The following is a 20,485-nucleotide window of genomic DNA, read 5'->3' as shown; positions in this document are numbered from 1 at the left end:
GTGAAATAAGTGCAGCTGTCACTCAGTGCAGATGAATGGTGTACATCTGCCTTTAATAATATATTAAAATGGAAACAGATGTTTTGTTGTTGTATTTTATAAAGGTCAGACAGTGATGACAACAGGTCTATGTTCTAATAAAGTCTGACATCTTTGAAGCAATCACACACTGTCAGCACTGATGTGTCATTTAAACACAACAGTTAATTGCAGATTTCACCAGGTGGTATAAATATTGGTTTAAGATGTCTGTCATGTCTACAGTTATGATTACAAGTGCACAATCAACTTTATTTGTGTTGTAAAAAACTCAATGACATGTACAGCGACTTGTTCAGTTTATAGCTATACAAAATGCATTGGGATCTGACTTTGATGGCAATCACTCATCAACTGTGGTACTGATGTCATCTTATTTTTAGAGATGGCAAGATGAGAGCTGTTTTGCTGTATTTTGGTATCAGTATTACTATTTAAACATGAATACAAACCTGAGGCCCAGCACCGCCAACAACACCATCAAACTGCAAGGACACAAAAAGAGAACACCATCACTAATTAAAACCACTCTTAGTTTTTGCTGTATGTCTGGTGTGTGCTTTGTGACGTACATCGCCAGATGTTCGGTAGATGATTTGTCCTGGCGGTCCAGGAGGGCCGGGTGGGCCTGGTAGTCCGGTTCCATCCCGACCTGGGTCACCCTAAAACATGCAGCAACAAGATGAATAGCTATCCCAGTTTGTTAGACATCTAAGACCAGATATTAAGCATATGCTCAGTGTGACACAGCTGTAGTTTTTGTTTGTACTAAACATAAAGAATAAAAAAAATCTTCAAAAAAAGGTTACAATTATTAGTTCATTTTAACTTTTTCTTTTTCAAAAGTCTTTAAAGGTCTGAGAAATCAAAATAACTACAAAGGATGATTAACTGTCACTACAAAGACTAACTAATTGCTCTGTGATGAGTGAACGTATAAATAAACAGATATTCAGGGATAAAATGATATTCACCCTCTCTCCTTTGACACCACTGTCACCCTTTGGTCCCTGTAAAATTAAAGAGAGATAAAAGATACTTAAACAAAGGTTAAAGCACTGTATGTCAAAAACAAAACAAAAAACCCCCCCCAGAAAAAATAGATTACGTAAAATAAAAACATACCAGAGAAACAGCCATTTTATTTATTGAAAACTCATGACAAAAAAACCAAATGCTTCTATCCTATTATATCACAATAATAAACCTGTTAAGATAAGATGAATAGATAAGATATAATGGTAATGGTCATTTACATTTACTTAGGGAGATTAACATCTTGTCTAAACTGAAATCAAGGGGGAAATGTGCTTCCTTCAGTCGTCCAAAAAGGTTTAAGAAATGCAGATTAGCATATTGGATAAATTGACAAAATAATCTCAACTCAAGACCCATTTAGGAGCCACACAACTGCATCTCACTGTCTTTGTCAGTGGATGGAATTTGCCCAGCTGTCATCACAATGGATATACGAACAACAACTGAGCCATGAAAACTGGACAAACTCCATAGTGAAGACCCCGACATGCAAGTGAAAAAGCTAGTAAGTCGACTTTGAGTTAAATTGAAGTTACTATTTTCAAGGTCAAGAGTGAACTTTAATGCTTATTGTGTATTACTTATTATAGATCCCAATATGATAGTGTATTTTAAAGCAGTTGTTGCCTGACACTGATAAGCTGTGTGATGTATTGTGCACCTCTGCTGTAAAACCTTTCAGAAAGCACTGTGGCCAAACTGTTTTTTTAACTTCTTCTGCAATGATGGAAACAGCAGCAGGATGATCAAAAGATAATTCTTTGTCCTTAAACAGGCCATTTTCTCCCCCTCAGGCTGCATACTCGGCTGAACTTAGAAACCCAGAAGGTACCCTATACAAAGGACTTTATGGAATTACCCATTGTGGCCATGGGGGTACACAGACATAAACATTTGTGAATGCAAAATATTATGTCTGCTACGTAACACCAGGAAAAACAAAACAAAAACCATGAACCTTTCCTTCAAAGGATCCTTATTTTGACAGCTTGCCCAGTCTGTAGTGTTACATGGTAAACCACATGCTCTGTTACATCACACTGGTTTCCAACATCTAACACTGTGTTAACACTATGACTTCTCAACAGCTCCAGTATGTGACCTCTGGTATTCAGCTGGTGCATGAAATATTCTTATTTGTCATTTCTATCTATTTTACCTGAGGTCCAGGGAAGCCATCCAATCCTGGTCGTCCATCTGTTCCTGCAAGACCGTCCATGCCCTTCTGACCTGGTATACCAGGCAGCCCGGCTTTACCCTGAGGTACACCAGTGAAAAACAAATTCAGTCAAACACACACCAAAAAAAGTTACAACTGCATCGCCTCTTGTAATATAAAAAGTTTGCTTGCATTGTTTCCCCCCCGTTTCTGCTTCATTAAACAGGACAAGGACCCGATTTCCCCTCAGCAATCAATAATGCTGCAGCTTATTTTTCTCAACCTCAATGGTTTAGAAAACAAACAAGTGAAATGACAGTAGAGGAGAGTAGCAAGGAGAAGTCTACCGCCAATGACCAAACCTGAATGTTAAACAATCTAATTAAGGAGCTTGAGGATGTGCACCCTGCTATCACCTTAGAGACCTAGGTTCAGTCCTCAGTGGCAGTACCTCAGGCTTCTTTGTGTTTCAACTAATTATACATACTCAAATAAAGACCCCTTTTGATCCAATGGTAGAGAAACAATGTGAGGTGAAGAAGGGGGCAAGAGGCAAGATACTTACTGGAAGTCCGGGCAAGCCAGGAGGACCCTGAAAGCAAAATTAGCCTTGGTTATTTGCAAGTTCACGTATATCTTCCTCGACTACATTTACATGCACACTAATATTCCACTATTATTCTGAATATGACAAAATTCTGAATTTAGTATTGGTCATGTAAGCAGCATATTCTGTTTGGATATTCTGTATTAGGCTTTTTCCAAATGTAGCATTTTCTGATAAGGACATGTTGGATATGCTGTTTTTATTCAGCATTTGTTGGACATGTATACAGTGCGTTCGAATATACGGTGTACACTAAGCAGTAGCCAGCAGTATGAAAAAAGCTGGGGTAGAGATTCATGCCCAAAAGAAAAGCCCACATTTCTGGTCAGAAGGAGAGGCACACACTTTTAAACATTAGGAAAGACTGGGACATCAGCAGGTTTTTGGATATGCATAAATATCGTGCACCGACCTTTTCAGGAGGAGGAGGTTAAAGGAATGAAAGACGGAGGCTGTGTTCACATGGTCAAACAGGTCCATTACCATTGTAAAACTTTGCATTTTGACACAGAATACAAAAAATTGTACTCTGACACAAAAAGCAGAGTGGCAAAGCAGCTACAGCTGTTTTACTTTTCTATATTTGACATGATAAATGGTAGGGCACATTAGATGGCCGTATGCACAGCTGCATGTGAATGGGAATATTACTGGAATATTTGATGGTTATGTAAAGAGCTTAATAGGATTATCATCTTTTTCAAAATAAGGGCAAAAACTTGAATATTTTGTGCATGTAAACGCAGTCCTTGTGTATTTGCAACTTCCTGCTGGAAACTGTCGGTCCATTTCAATATTCACAGACATGTCAAATTTAAACATGTACAAAATGCATGTTGTTTTTATGACACTTAGTCACACATGTCAAATGTATGGCAGCTAGATCAAAAATCCCATATGATTAAACTTCACACAAAACAGATTAAAACAAGTAAACAAATGGATTTTAAAAAAAGGTGCTAGCTTCACCTGTTTACCTGCTTGGTTTTTCAAGGTATGCAACTTTTTGTTAATGCTACCATGAATACTTTGCAGTCATTCATTTTCTGTAACCACTTATCCTGTTGGGGGTCGCGAGGGGGCTGGAGCCTATCCCAGCTGACATTGGGCAAGAGGTCGCCAGACCATCCATAGAGACAGACAACCATTCATGATCACACTCACACCTAAGGTAAGTCACCAATAACCTGCAAGTCTCTGCACTGTGGGAGGAAGCCGGAGTACCGGAGTAGTGAACCCTCTTGCTCTGAGACGGCAATGCTAATCACCGCACCACCGTACCAACTACTCAGGCAATCAGTTAGTCCTAATACTGGCCTCTGTTATAGTGGTGACTATAACATCTGAAAGCTACATCAAGATGCTTACTTCTGCAGACAAACTACACTAACATGGTTGATTGACAATTTTAATTTACATTTTCAGGTGAATTGTAAATAGAACATGAGTGTGAGGCCAGCTGTGGTAATAAACATTTATTTTACTGCTTCAGAATTTGTAACAGTGCTACCACAAGACTGCATTTACTATTGAGGAGCAAAATGATGAAGACTAATCTTATTTTGAGACACCTGATCCTGTCCTATAGTAACAACAGGACCACAATTTGAAGTTGCCAATCGGATCTGAGATCATAACAGTTACTCTGGGTTGCAATATGGGGATTAAAAAACAACAGTTTAAGAATTTTGGCACAGAGAGGAACTACTGCTTATTTTAAGCTTTGTAATGTGATGATTTGAGATCCTGAATATCGTCTGCCTCAGGATTTGAAGTGTTTCTTCAATACACAGTACTGACCTGTCTTCCTTCTGGTCCTCTGACACCAGGAACTCCATTGCTGAAACCTCCACCAGAGCCTTCCATGTCATCCTTCAAACACCAACAAAGATTTTTAACACAAACAGCCAAACAAAACTTATTGTTTATTTTTCCCTCTGTCCTGTTTCATTCATTTTTACATTGAATGCTTTCGGGTCACCTCACGCGATTTACCTCACTTAATCATGACTGCACAACGGCTGTCACTGGATATGATCTTTTCAATCTCCATGTATTTATTGATGAGATGTCCCTTGGTGAACTGTCCCAGTCAACCAAATTACACGAATAAAACTTAGCTTATTTTATCTTTTGCTGTGAGACTCTATGTCAAAGGTATCTTCACAAAAACCAACAGATAACTTACAAATCCAACACGATAACTTGGGCCAGGAGGTCCAGGAGGCCCAGGAGGTCCAATTGGTCCAATGGGTCCAGGCAGACCAGCCAGTCCGGGCTGTCCTGGAGCTCCAGGTAAACCAGAGTCTCCTCGAGATCCCTGTGGGATGGAATGACAGGCATAAAATCAGTGTTCAGAATAAATAAATACAAACTTAACTGACAGAAAATCCGAGAATTTCATCTCAAGTGAAGTGTATCTAACCACTCATTCAGTTCATTGTCAGGAATCTCCTGCACAACACTACTAATGCTTGTGTCATGCAGCATTTAGTAAGAAAAAGTGTGGTTTAATGGTTTGTAGGATAATGTAACTGCACAAACACTCATGCTAATTGTTCTGGGGCCAATTTCAGACGTCACCAAATGTTAAACCAAACCATAGCCACATCTCAGATTAAACTTTAAATCAAGCCTGCAGCTGACATTATTTGACAAACATTTGCATATTGTTAGAAGACACAAATCCCCTTTGATGGCTGACGTGCTGGAGCCCAGTTACCTGCACATGGGAAGGCTTAGGAAAGTAGGAGGATAAATAGTGGGGCAGAAGATTGGTGAGAAAAGAAAAGTGGGAGCTTGGCTGGAGAAATGAAAGGGATGAGAACAGCTTTAGAAATAGTTGGATGAAAGTTAATATGTCATTCTAGTTATCGAATGGGTATTACACAGTTCTGGTATCCCAAAAAGCACGCCGCCAACTTACACTTCAATTCATGTACCTTCTTCTCAGGATTATGTCTTTTCTGATAGTGGTATCAACAATAAGGACACTGTGGTTTAAGTTGTGTTCTAGACTGTAGATTCAACTGTAAACTGGCCACTACTTTGATGTAAAATTAAAAAAAAAAAAAAAGAAAAGAAAAAAAAAAGAAAAAAGAAAATTATGGTCAGAAATCCTCACCTTCTCTCCAACTGCTCCTGGAAGACCCAGCTCACCTGAATCACCCTAGTGTAGCAAAAAGAGTCAGACAAACTATGTTAATAGAAATGCCAGTTTAGGTCAAACTGACATTTGAAATCTAACAATACTCTCTAATAATACTGTGGCTATTGTGCAGGTTCATATCGTTTTTCAAAAAAGGAACAAAATAAATGTTATTGGACATATTTGCGGAAACAGCGTCTGAACCTCAAGTCACTAGGTGACTGGTTGCCATGGCAGCAGTTGACAGAAATCTCAGACCCTGCATTTTTTTGGTAAATGGACCTGCACTTGTATAGCGCCTTTCTAGTCATTCGACTACTCAAAGCGTTTTTTTTTTCACTACGAGTCACATTCACCCATTCACACACACACACACATTCATACACTGGTGGCCAAGGCTACCATACAAGGTGCCACCTGATACTCAGTTTTTAACACACTCACACACCAGTGGAACAGCCATTGGGGGCAAATTGGGGTTCAGTATCTGCTCAAGGATACTTCGACATGGGGGGAAGCCAGGGATAAAACTGCCGATCTTCCGATTGGTGGATCGGTGCGCTTTACCTCTGAGCCACACGTCTTAGCCCCTCATAGCCTACATATGTTGATACTAGCTGTTGTTTCACCTTTTTCAACCAGCTCATGCTGGTTATGCACAACAAGCAATGTAAAGTCTCCCTTTACAACAGCATTTGAGATAATGTTGAGACCCCCTCAGTAAGTGAGGCAGACTTTAAACACAATTCAATCTAATGGCCAAACCATGTAACTACAACTTCCAGGTCTGTCACGTGATGCCATTGGGCCCAAAAAGACCTTTGCCAATCGTGTAGACTTAAACTGGGAAAGAGCGTCACAACCCCTGCAAAATTACTGGTTTTCTTATTGGGATTTGAGCCATTTGGTCGAATAACATTTGGAAAGTCTGGAAGAGCCACACAATGAAATAATTTCATCCCCATTAAAGTTAGTGGAACACTAAAATGGACGTTAGCTCATCGGTCGGTGAGTTGCTAGTGCACTTGCTGTATGTGCCCAATGATGTAGATGATCCAGGTAAATTTGAACTTTCTCGGCTTCAAACCCACTGAGCAACTTTCTTTGGAATGAATAGGGCCCCGCCTCAAACACTGTAACCACTTCTCTTTTAACATTAATGGCATAGATGCATAATTAGAAATAGATACTAGATCCGCTGGGCCATTGGCAGCTCCCACTTACTCAGGGTTGCCTTACAAAAAGGAGAGGGTCCTACCCAGTATAAGATGTCTCTCTTTCATAGGTCTCATTATGGTGAAAGCAAACAACCAGATCGTCAAAACTCACAGCACCAGGTAGTCCCGTAACCTAAGCACTCCATTTATTACCCAGTGATTCAATTGCTAAGACATCCCAATACAATCCTCCAAGGCTGAGGAGTAACCACTATTGAGGAGCTTTGTGATTTAAGTGTGAGGATGCTTAAAATTACATTTTGTCAGTCTTTAAAGGGGAAACAATCATTGTCACGAGGTCACATTACCTTTTCTCCCCTTGGACCAGCAGCTCCTGGGAGGCCATCAGTACCCGGCAAACCAGGCAAGCCCTAGAGTCCGAAAGATTTGGTTCATGTATACAGCTGATGAGGTTAGGCTCTACAGATATTTTAATAACAATTCAGAGGGTTTAGAGAATTATTTTGCTAGTGGAGTTGAGAGACAAACACATTGACACCTACAGGTTGACCGGGTGCCCCGTCCTTTCCTGGTGGTCCGAATGCCCCAGAACTCGTTGCTGCTCCTCCTGTAGAGGGACCAGGAGGACCAGGGAGACCTGGGGGACCTGGTGGGCCAGGTGGTCCCTACAACAACAAAACAAAAATACTTTTGCAAATGGCAGATACACAATAATTTCTGATGTCTTTGCAATCAGAGATTTCTGGCTTCATGTCAGATGAAAGTATTCAGGCACAGAAATGTCTTAAACCATCAATTAATCGTCTTTGTGTTGACTTTGATTGTTATTTACAGATACTAGTTACAGTCTTATCGCAACAAAGACGACGTACTCCACTTCATAGTTTTTTACAGCTGAGTAGTATTCAAAATCTACATTCTTCTCACCCGCACAGATTCCAGATCAGGGAACCCTGAGCCTTCCATGTCCACAAAAGTCTGAAACACATTCAACTAAGATTAGTTGTATTTATCAAATGAGTCACAAAGGCAGGCAGTTGTATGTCTAAACATTACACAGCATGTGACCAAGGCCAAGATTGACTCACAGATCTGAGTCCTGGTCCTGGGGGTCCCGGGGGTCCTGGGGGTCCCCTGGGGCCAGGTTGACCCTCTCCACGGTCTCCCTGTGTGCACGAGACTCATTAGGACAAGGTAGATTTCTTCAACAGATAGATCCATTCAAACTGACATGATTTTTTTTAAATTATACACATTACTAATGTACTTTGTTTTTTATTCTTTTGATCATCTAACCTTTTCTCCTTTAAGTCCTGGGTCACCAGGGGTTCCTGGGAAACCTGGAGGTCCTTCAGGACCCTGTGTAAGGAAATAATATTGTTATGGTACTACAGGTTGTCTTGGTGTTAATACAAGGCAAAGCTAATTATAAAGGAGTATATATCTCTTTTAATTACCATCATTACATGACCTTTGGACAGTTCATATGAGTTAAAGCCATTTATCAATGTTCTTGGTATTGTGCAGGAAAAACAACCACTTACAGTTTTTCCATCCTCACCAGGGTCGCCCTGTGAGAATGAAATAAAGAATTAAATGCACGTCCTTTTGTGATTTTGAGAAAATTATATAACATACATGACCATTCTAATTTCCACATACATAAATGTTTTAAGTTTATATTTAGCCTTTTAAAAGAATGACATTTAAAACTTAGGAATGAAACTATTTTTTTTTCATTGTCTCTCAACAGGGCATGCAACAGAAAAAACATACTTTACATAGAGCTTGTCAAAAGTATTATACTTCAGTACTTTTTCAGTACCATGTTTTTTGAATGATATGATCTCTGTGAATAATGCAATAGTTTTGAAAGTACCAAAGCTATAAAAAAACTAGAATTGTCGCTTTATGGTTGTATGCCTCTGTGAAGAATTCAACTTGCGCTTACAGTTTACATCCATGTCTGTGAAAGCACGGATGCTTCACAAACATCGTTCCCGGCAGCACAGAAGATCTATACCATCAGCACAATTTCAAGGCAGGCACCCAAGATTAATAATTCAGTATCTGACCAAATCTGATACATCTGTGACTGATGTCACAGTGAAGTTGACCTTTGACCTTTTGGATACAAAATGTCATCACATCCTCATTATCTCGTATTAGACATTTGTGTGATATTTTGTCATAATAACCGTATGAATTCTTGAGTTATGACCCACAACATGTTTTGCAAGGTCACAGTGACTTTGACCCCTGAACACAAAATTCTGACCAGTTTATTCTTGAGTCCAAGTGGATATTTGTGCCAAATTTGAGGAAACTTCCTCAAGGCCTTTTTAAGATATCACATTCACAAGAATGAGATGGATGCAAGGCCACAGTGACCTTGACCTTTGATCATCAAAATCTAATCAGTTCGACGGTGAGTCCAAGTGAATGTTTGTACAAAATTTAAAAAAAATCCCTGGTGTTCTTGAGATACTGTGTTCACAAAAATGAGACAGGCAAGGTCACAGTGATCTTGACCTTTGACCGATGAACCAAAATCTAATCAGTTCATTGTTAAGACCAAGTAGACAAATTTGAAGAAATTCCCTCAAAGCGTTCTTGAGGTATAGCGTTACAAGAATGGGACTGACGTACAGACAGATGTACAGTCGGACAACCTGAAAACATAATGCCTGGAGCGACAGCTATCGCTGGCGCAGACACATAAAAACAGATCTAGAATCAGATTTTCAACCCAAGGCCACACAGATGAAAGGGCGGGAAAAACAACAAAAACAAATGGTCCTCAACCTGTGGCTGTTACGGCATTTTCTCTGGCAATAAACCCACCACCTGACTGGAGGCCCGGAGGCCTGTGTTCAGTGACTGTTTCTGTATCAGCACTGTGTGTAGGTTGTTAATAAAAGGAAAAAAAAAGCAAATTGCTACTTTTTGTGTTTAAGACTTTTGTTTCTGCTGGTCAAGGTATCCAGTATCGTTATTTAAAAAAAAAAACAAAAAAAAAAAACTAGTAATGAAGTTTAAAATGTTGGTATTGTGACACCATCACTTTACAGTTTAACAAAAACAACCACATGCTCTGACAAATACATGAGATCTTGGTTCAGGCACTGTGCTTATTTTCATGCAAAAAATTCAACTACAGTCTACTAACTGGCTCTCCATCAGTTCCTGGTGGTCCCTGGGTGCCCGGGGCACCTTTTGGCCCAGCTGGTCCTCGGGGTCCGGGGACTCTGGAGGCGACTGAGCCGTCACTGCCGACTGAAAACTCGGTTGCGGGCCCTGGAGGGCCAGGGGGACCGGCGGGCCCAGGTGGGCCGGTCTCTCCCTTCTTTCCTTGGTAGCCAAAGCCTGCACTGCCCTGGAGATAAAGACGCATCAGTGTTAGCTGAGGTTGTGACTAAGGCTTTTCCAGTCTGTCAGTTCAAGGTGGACCTGTGCTATTTTACAGTGATTACTGTCAACTTTACTAGAAATCCAAACAAAGAAATTAACTGAATTTCCCTTTTTTAATATTGTAGCACTCCTCCTCTGGCGAGGGATCATAATATATCATGTACAGCATTATCCTGTTCGTACAAGACACCTGTTCCATCATCAATTGTAACTTTACTTCTTGGTGACTTAAACCAAAGAGGCAAAAGTCTCCCAAAAATGACATCATCTCCAACTTACCTTTGCTCCCTTTTCCCCTGGTTCTCCCTGAAAATGAAAACAAGAAACAGAGTCACGTCAGTGCCAACAGTCTTTGTCGGCTGTCTCATTTGACTATGTGTGACTAAACTGCACTGACATGAGTATCCACTTGTTCAAGAACTTGATCTAAAGCACTTCAAATTGAGTGTATACACTTTCATAAGGGGTGGCATCAATGGAAATGTCACTCTGCTGAGTAACAGAGCTCCACGCTCAGATGTCTGTTTTTAAATCTTAAGGAAAAATAAAACTTAGAACCAATCCCTGTTTCAGTAACACCAATCCATAAACAATATACTTTAGCCTAATCATAACAGAAATGTAACTTCTGTTGTTGACAAAAAGTGCATGATACCTGCTATTTATAGTTTGATTTTTTTTTTGTCTTTGTGTGTCTGTATCCCCTGCTGGATTAAATCTATGTGTTTTAGTTTTCTTTTTTTCCTTGTTTGGTGTATATTTTTAGTATTGTGTAAATGTTTTAAGACAGAAGAATATCAAATCAATGTCAACGACGATGTCCTTATTTAGACATTTTCCCATCATTGTGACAGCATTTGGGCATTATAAGACATTTTACAAGTTGTCTACAGGTATCAGACACTTCAATTTAACTTTTCAATATTTGTTTAAATTTAATTAATTTTTTTGGATAAGTCATCTATTTACTGTTGAAGTATTTGAAGGGAACTTTAAAGACAAGTATGTGTGTGGTCCAGTGCAGTCAGGTTTCATGTAGGAACACAGGATAATTGGAGTGTGTTAGGATTATCTACTTTTTGCCAGGTAAGTCTAAGTATTAAGTAAAAAGACTGTATTAAGTTAAGGGTTAAGTTGTTTTTTATTTTTATTTTATGTATTTATTTTTATTTTACCCATAGTGTATTTCAGGTGTCTCACTGTTGGTGGTTATTGTTTATTGTCTTTTGCTGTTTTTATGTGTATTATCCCAGAGATCGCAGCATTTTGTTATACTGCTGTGCAGTGACTATAAAGGCATTGAATTGAACTGAACTGAATTAAAGATTTGTAACATCAAAAATGGGACTTTCACACAGAAGAGCTTGACTCATTTTGAGAAATTAAAAACTGGATATATTAGACAAAGTGTTTGTCAATTAAGACTTCACAAATTCAAGTTTAAGACAATTTAATGACTTTTAAGGCCTTATATTTATAAAACTGAATTTAAGACTTCTTAAGGACTGGCAGACAGTATACAGTATGCTTGCATAAAATTAGGACTAGCGGCTCCCTCTTGTGTTGTTTTGGGAAATTTCACTAAGGCTTATATCACTGCTGTTAATACCCCTGCTCTCATTTTTGCTTATCGCTTATGCTTTACTCAGCTGCCCACTGCACCCTTCACAAGGACAAACTAGGTTAAAAAAAAAAAGTTTGTGGCATAATATCAGTGCATCCCACCCCTCACACCGCATGACAAAGATCCAAGTATTCCATCCACTATCACAGTAGATCCTATATTAAGATCCAAACCTTCTCTCCACGGGCTCCACCCCGTGAGCTGGAGCCAGAGCCAGCCTCTCCCTTCGGCCCAATTGGACCCCTGTCTCCTTTCATTCCTGTATCCCCTCGGTCACCCTTTTCTCCTTTCGCCCCAGCTGCCCCTGAAAACAACGGCAAAAGGACAGAGTCATTAATGCCCTCATGAAAAGACCTTTCAAAAATGATTAATGATTGTATCCCACATCCCAAACAATAAACAGGACCCAAAAGAAGAGGAGAAAAGAGGAAAAGAAAATGACTTTTTGCTTGATGGAGCGAGAATCCCAGTGTGTGTGGCTGTGATTTAAAGGCCATGTGGAGGTTTTAAGGTGGTAACTGAATGCACCTTCCCACACCTGCATGCACCACCATCCTGATATTTCTATTCTGGTGTGAGCTGTATTGAGCTTAAACTCTATAGCCACAGTGTCACTTTCAGCTGAGCTTGTATCAAATGCAACCCACTTTCACAGTTGCATAGAAGTCGCACATCTCCAACGCTGCTGACATGCACAGCAACATGATGTCCGCTTCAAGCAGGCTTTTTCAGTGTTCCAGTTCAGGGGTTAGCAATGGAAAAATGGATCCCATTACTCTGAACGGATACATCAGCATGGAATATTCACTGAAAAAACTAATACCTCATATCATAGCATAAGCAGCATAAACCAATCTGCAATATTTTCCAATCCTTTTTATTTTTAAGAAATAAATATCTCTGAAGAGCTACAAAAATTGCCAAAATTATTTCTTCTCTCACTCCCTCTTCCTTTCCCTCTCCCTCTCCCTCTCCCTCTCATGAACTCGTCTATTTCCTCTTTGTGTACATTTTTTCAGAGGATTACAGCCTGAACGGCCCAATTTCCATCCTCCTGCTGGCTTATATACCAACATGTCCGCCACCCTGCATGAATTCAAAAGCATAAAGTAGATAGATCATGCATTCCTGTGACTGTGTGCTTTTGAAATCCATGTGAGGTCCTACATGAGGAGTACACATGAAGTAGGCAAACCAGACTAGAGAGTAAAACACAGATGATCTGGATGCTCGTCTCTGTGTTTTTCACTACCCTCGACCCACCTGGTGACCCAGGTAATCCGGGCCTGGACTCCTCAGAAAGTGATATGTGCTGGGAGTCACTTGCTGAACACAACGCAAAAGACAGTGTTAAATCAAGTTTCCAGATTAACATTATTTCAAGTCAGTTACATGGGTGCTCCAGGACGTGGGGTAAGGTATGATAGTCTTGTTGAGAGGGGTCTGTCATTCTGTATTCCCAACAAGGGACTTGATTTTGTAAGCATTTTTCATGGATTTACTGTACATGAGTCTGAAGTACATCATAGACCTTTGTCTTCTTCTACCCAGTTTGTAGATAGTTTTTTTCACAGTGAAAGTCAGAGTGTTTGGAATTTCCTCTACAGGACTTCGTCTCTATCATGAACAGACATTTATGGAACATCTTTACCAATCTGACAACACGTACAACATTTAGAAAACGCACTGCAAGAAGCTCACAAAACAATGGCAACTGTTTCCATGGGACACTAAAAAGTGATGCACAGGGCTAGGACATGCTTGTTGTTCCCACAGTTTTTGGTTTATGACGTTATACGAGTCACCAGTTTGCTTAAAAACAGCAAAAGGCTATTGCTGGCTTAACAGCAGATATCTGCAATAACATCTCAATCAGGTGAATGTTAAAAAAAAAAGCCAAAAAAAGTACATTTTAGGTGATTTTCCAACAGCACTGATGGATGGCCGACTTCAGTAAGTTCATAAGCCATAAACCGTGGCAACACGTATGTCCCAGCTTCACTTTTTAGTGTCCCCTAAAAACGGTTTCTGTTGTGTTGTGAGCTTCCTGCAGTGCTTTTTTCTAAATGCTGTGCATGTATGGTAAAATTGGTGAAGATATGTCTCAGTTTGCTTGTGTTGAATCTATGTGCATGTGTTTTCTTAATTTGCAGTGCACTGAGCTTTTTGGGGCAACTGCAGACAGCGGCATCTCATAATGACTACTGAGTTCCATAGAGTCCTACATCAAAGACCTACATCTTTATATTTAGCAGTAATGTGGATGCTTCATTAAAGGGGAAGTACATCTGTTTTCAAAATTCATATATGTTGTCCCTATGGTCTAAGACAGTCCAAAAATATGAGTGAACATGAAAAACTCTCTCCCAAATCCAAAAACTAGAGTGTTAAAACTCAAATTTATGATGTCATAGGGTATAAAGTCTGGAGCTGCTCCATAGACAGTGAACTGGGAAAGAAGTTCTAGATAACACTGTGATCACCCAGGGAAATGTTTTGAGTATACGGGTACATTTTCAATTTCAGAACTGAGGACACGACAAAAGAACAAACCTCATTTGGGTACAGAAAAAAAGTAAATTCTGTGCATCCACAAAATTAGCCTCCCATTCAGTGACTCATGTTCATAAATATTGACTGAAATTTCCTAGGGCATGGAAATAACATATCAGAAATCTTAATTTAGTTGGCATTCCCCTTTAAAGTCATATGTAAGATTGGTATATTCAATATGTGTACTTGATATTACTGACAATGCAACCATCAGGCTCTAAACAAAAAGCGTAGTGCCTCAGAAGATAAAATTAAGATGGCAATGTCACTCATGTGAGTGTAAGACATTTTAAAATCCTGCACTATGGCTTTAAAGCTACAGTTGGTAACTTTAATCAAACTGGTAACTTTACATCATATTTGCTCAAATTTTCACAATATTCCGAAAGAAGTACAAGACAGTCTGTGAAAATGTCATATCTCTCCTCTTCTTCCTACTGCCTCTAATGGCATTTGCTACAGTAGAATCTACCACCACTCAACAAAAACAACAGATCAGAGCTGAGGAGTCTCTATCGCAGCTGTCAATCATATCAATCACTCTGTAAACTGCAGTCAGCCGTCAGACTAGGCAGTGCTGGTCAAATATGAATCAATATGAATATGAGTCTCTTACTGCATTGCCTATTTCTCACCGTAAATGTGTTCAGAAATATATTTTAGTGTACTATTTAGCTGTAAGATGAGACACTGTGTGTTCCAATACCTATGCTACCATACTACATAGTTTGCCAGAAAAAGATTTATTATGTTCCAATACACAGTATGTCAAATGCAGTATGCCAAAAATCCCAGGATGTTCTACTACATCCAGTCCAATTTTGCAGTATGCAAGCCAGCATGCTTTTCTGACCCACAATCCTCTGCGCAGTGGACAATACATCACATTGACGGAACCACAAACAGATGGCATCTTGTCATCTCATTAACAACTGTTTGACAGCTAATTGACAGCTGTCAGAAGTCGCAATGATGGATGACAGTGCATTCAAGTAATAGTTTTGCTTTATATCCAAGGTAAAAGATATAAAAGCAAGAGGGTCAGAGTTCAGGGTGTAATATTATGAGAAAGTAGTATGTCCTGATTGTGTGCATACTGCTTGCCACAATACGTACTTTTTAAGGGCAGCTGCAGTACCTACTAAAAGTAAAAAGAAAAAGTATGCGATTCGGAACACATCCAAAGTTTGGGTCCCAGCCACCATGTTGGAAATAGTCGACCAGGGTACTGAGCACCACCCGCCAGCCGCACCAGCTGTCTCATGTTACTGCTAAACAGTACACTAATATATGGAAAGGAAATAAGCAGTGCAGCAAGAGATTCTTGATTCATATTTGATCAGTGCTGCCTAGTTTGACAGTTTACTGCAGTTCATGAGCATTGACTGACATGAATGACAGCAGCGATGAAGACTCCTCGACTCTGATTTGTCGTTATTGTGTATCGTTCATGTGTTATTAAGCCATTAGAAGTGCTACGAGGCATTAGAGTAGGCAGAGGAATTATTGTTTTTTTCACAGATTATCTGTCTCATTAAGTGCTGTGTGAATAAGTGAAAGTTTCAAAAAATATTAAAAAAGTTATTTTTTTTTATAAAAGTTACAGACTACAGGTTTAAGGGTATTTTCATGACAGTTTGACAATGGAAGATCTTGTACGATACATAATATAGAAAATGAAGTACATGGCAGACAAAAATCTGTTTCACATTTTCTGTGGATGGGGGTAATTTAAAAGTAAAACAGCGGCAGCAAAAAATATTTTTTTAATATAATTCACACAGAAAGTAATACCCACACTGACGCTCCAATGCCCATCCCAAATGAGACTTCCAACTTCTATATTGCATGAATCCTTATGTCCACCAGATGGAGACATGTGTCAGTAAATATGCTTGTTGCAAGCTCTGACTAGCTCAGCTATGCATGTTCAAGGAATATGAACTCTGCAACACCACGTGCAGTCATGAACATTCCTCTTCATGCCCAACAGGTGAGCTAAGTCACGTGTCAGCATCTGGAAGAACATCTATTTTCCATCTTTAAAAGCAAAATTTTAAATTTATGAAAGGCAGTGACACGGTAGAACTGCAAGGGGCAGATCAAAACGCATCTGTAAAAACACTCTGAAGAGGGCTGGCATAAAGAAAGTACGCTAATCTTTTTGACTTCTGTCCAGTGTGGAAATAATACAGAAACATAAGCAATGTGGCATCTCAAGTTAGTGTTGAGTGATCTTCAAATAAAAAAACAGGAAAAAATTCTTCTCAGAAGTCTTATCTGTTTCCACGTAAACTCACCTGTTTCTCTTGCAATTAACAGCTCATCTTTCCTGGTCAGTGGTGGCTGCTGAATGGGCCTGGAAGATGGAGGAGTCGTCTGCAAGGGAGTAATCATGCAACAGAGAGAGATACATATTTAAAAAGGGCAATGGATGACATTTGCTGGAAGCAACACAAAGCCTGCTCTACATTTTATGGCTCCGGATCTGCCGGTATCCCCCCTGCCTTGAAGAAACAATACAAGAGTCATGTGCATTGCATGGGAAAAAGTAGGCATTGTGTTAACATTCAATCGCACTAATGTTTACAGTTTGTGCAGCCAAAGCTCTCATCCTAACTAACAAGCTTGTTTCCCAGGTCTACATGGAGCCTTTTAAACAGGGTAAACATGATTAAGTCAACATGTGCATTAAAAAACAATAACAGAACTAAACCTTTTTCTTTATTTTCTTTTTTTGGCAAATGGTTATTGTTTTCAGTAATTGCAGTTTATGTGTTAATCGCTGTCAGACATCTCATGCCTGGGCTGTGTTGCAAAACTGCTCTTTATGTGATCATTATGAAGGCTGTAGGAGAAACACAGTTCCCAGTCTATCACACTGATCTAGACCGCTGTTGCAAAATATCATTACCCCAGAGTTATAAGGACACCCAGAGTACAATAACTGAGTTCGTTTGCAATACAAATGACATACGCCAACCTTCATTACTAGTCACTTTTGTGTATTTGTGTGTGGTCATATCATTGCTGCCACTTTAAACCTCATTGGTAAGCTGCACAGCTAAACTAGAAAAAAACCCAAATCAGGGTCCCCACAAAGGTACAAGTACAAAAATGTGTGTGTATGTGTTTGTGCCTCCTTGTCAGATAGCTACCCAACTTTTTTTTGTTTTTACTGCCTTTTATGACTGTATTAATGACTCAAATTCATTGTATCATCTAAATGGCTAAATATACAGTACATGGAAATAATACTTTTTAGGTTTTTGCGTACCCTATTTAGTACAGTGTATTTGTAGATATAAACATAGATTTTGGGGGATGATGCATGTCCCTGTCAGTATTTAGAGCATGTGCATTTTTCACCCCCAATGAAAACGTTAAAGTAGCAGAGGACTTTTATTTTGACAAAATTTAAGAGATTTGCGCTATAAAATATTGATAAAATTTAAAAAAAATCATCAGAATGCAGGATAGTAATGGTCTGAAACTCAAAATTTTCTGGCGGAGAATCCCCAAACCCCCTCTTTCATATCTGACTTCATCTTGCCCAGTTCTTGAAACAAAACCTATGCCCTTGTTTGCGGACTAACGAAAGACAGATCAGTCTCCAGTCTACCAACAATCCTCTGTCACTAAAAACACAGCTGAACTGAGAGAGGCAACATAAGTTATTGAAGGTCGGGGGAGGTGGGATCACTCCTGCTTTCAAACTGCCTTTGGGTAAAAAGTTGAGAGGGGAAGGAAACAATGCAAATACCCTCCCTCGTCTGTAACTCATTCTTCACCGGTGACACACCTTGAATTGTCACCTGTGGAATTCAGAGAGGAGTGGGATAGAGAATGTAGACGAGGGGGCAACTGAGGGGGCAACGTGAAGCCACTGTTGATAATTAACCAGTTTCCTTTCTGAGGAATTCTTCCTGCTGTGTTGCACGGCACTGGCTATGCTAAGAATTTGGCCCGACCACTATTGACTGTTCTAAGTTGATATATGTATTAATGAGATAAAGAATACCCTGTTTGTTCACTCCTTCACTTATCCATCATAGCTGGAGGTTGACGGGTGGGAGGCTCCGATCTTAAAAACATAGAGTTGATAGATTTGAACCACACAACCCCCTGAATCTAAGAGCAGGTATGCAGCTCCCTCCCTAATGGACATATTCCATCTCTGCAGTAGTGTGTTCATTTTGTTTTTGTTTTTCAGTACATGCACTATAAAGTATCACAGAAGAAACTTAGTAGCCTTTAGGATGAAATAAAACTGTTTATAAAATGCAGCAACCAAAGTTTGAGTCTCACGTGTTTGACTCTTATTGGCTCCTGCATTATCAAGTAGAACCAGGCTTCAAAAAAAGAAATTACTTGAACAGAAACAATAACGTCTATTCCCCAAATAGTGCTGTATTTCATTAAGACTTAAATGCATACTAAATGGAAAAATTGCTCCTTAGCCAACCAGTTAACGCCTTGGTATTTTGAAATGAAAGAAATACAGGCGTAGCTCCCTCAGCACCCAGCTTAACTTTGCAAATTTGATCAGCTTTTGCACATATCACAGCAACAATCTTAAACATGTTAACAGCCCCTGTTAGTACAAACCTGGTCAAAATATCTGTGTTATTTGGCAGAGATGCAACGGATCCAACATTTTATTTGAAACAGGGCGAGAAGCTCATAAAATTATTATCTAATATTGAGTAAAATAAACAGGTGAAAATGATGAATAATGATCCTAAATATTTAACAACAACAAAAAGGAGCTCTTTTAATAACTAAAAGCAGGGACTAGCACATAAATAAATGATTTGTGCATCTGCATAATTTTCATGGCTGCAGGGAGGAAAACAGGCAATATGGTGAAGAAGAGAGAAACTGTTCAGACACTCATTTATGTGTATTTATATTATAATGAAAGGCTAATTTCTTTAATCTGAATTAAGATGTGTTTTCCATTTTGTTTTAGTGCCAGCAGCTACAACTTAAAGGGACATTTCACCCCAAAATCAAAAATACATATCTGTCCTCTTACCTGTAGTGCAGTTTATCAGTCTAGATTGTTTCGGTGTGAGTTGCCAAGAGTTGGAGATATCGGCTGTAGAGATGTCTGCCTCTAATATAATAAAACTATATGGCACTCAGCTTGTGGTACTCAGGGTGCCAAAAAATACACTTAAAAACTCAACAGCAATGTGTCTTCCCTGAAATCATGACACAGTTACTCAAGATAATCCACAGACCTTGCTGTGAACAGTTTCATGTAGGAACTATTTTCTTTCTACCGAACTGCACTGTAGTGATACACAACTGTATCACCATGCATAAGGAACACCAACTAACTCACACCAAAACAATCTAGATTAATAAATAGCACTACAGATAAATGGAAATCTATGTATTTTTGATTTTGGGGCTGAACTGTCCCTTTAAAGTGTGTATTAGATTATGGGGACGTTGGATCCTGGTTATGTTATCAATCATTCAGGACAGTTTGGCAGGTCTCCAAAAGGTACAACAGTTTTCAATATTTATGGGTCACCAAGTCAAGTCTCCTCATCTTATTGCCTCCAAGTCTCAAGTCAAGTCGAATCTCCTAGCCAAGTTCTCATATTTGCAAAGTTAAGTCCAAGTCTCAAGTGTACAGCTCCGTCTGTCATGACATGATAGATATTACAGACAACTGCTACTAACAGCTCAGAGGCTGTACTCTACCTGGAATCAG

General features: G+C 39.4%; 1 protein-coding gene across 2 annotated transcripts in view; it reads right to left on the bottom strand.

The window, feature by feature from the left end:
* Positions 1–20,485, bottom strand: part of col18a1a (collagen type XVIII alpha 1 chain a) — a 98,789-nt gene that overhangs the window by 13,131 nt on the left and 65,173 nt on the right. For both annotated transcript variants that reach the window (XM_050048619.1, XM_050048618.1), the window contains 18 exons: positions 17,058–17,136; positions 12,378–12,508; positions 10,860–10,886; positions 10,339–10,545; positions 8,714–8,740; positions 8,466–8,528; positions 8,258–8,335; positions 8,097–8,147; positions 7,712–7,834; positions 7,517–7,579; positions 5,968–6,012; positions 5,032–5,163; positions 4,644–4,715; positions 2,802–2,828; positions 2,237–2,335; positions 1,014–1,049; positions 612–701; positions 492–524 (listed from right to left, as the gene is read on the bottom strand). In XM_050048619.1, coding sequence (XP_049904576.1) covers positions 492–524; positions 612–701; positions 1,014–1,049; positions 2,237–2,335; positions 2,802–2,828; positions 4,644–4,715; positions 5,032–5,163; positions 5,968–6,012; positions 7,517–7,579; positions 7,712–7,834; positions 8,097–8,147; positions 8,258–8,335; positions 8,466–8,528; positions 8,714–8,740; positions 10,339–10,545; positions 10,860–10,886; positions 12,378–12,508; positions 17,058–17,136 — 1,383 coding nt within the window. The remainder of the gene's footprint in view (positions 1–491; positions 525–611; positions 702–1,013; positions 1,050–2,236; positions 2,336–2,801; positions 2,829–4,643; positions 4,716–5,031; positions 5,164–5,967; positions 6,013–7,516; positions 7,580–7,711; positions 7,835–8,096; positions 8,148–8,257; positions 8,336–8,465; positions 8,529–8,713; positions 8,741–10,338; positions 10,546–10,859; positions 10,887–12,377; positions 12,509–17,057; positions 17,137–20,485) is intronic.

Source organism: Epinephelus moara, chromosome 7, assembly GCF_006386435.1.
Source record: "Epinephelus moara isolate mb chromosome 7, YSFRI_EMoa_1.0, whole genome shotgun sequence".
In the NCBI taxonomy this organism is placed as follows: Eukaryota; Metazoa; Chordata; class Actinopteri; order Perciformes; family Serranidae; genus Epinephelus; species Epinephelus moara.
Note: the sequence above shows the minus strand (reverse complement) of the source record. Positions and strands in the feature narration are given on the sequence as shown.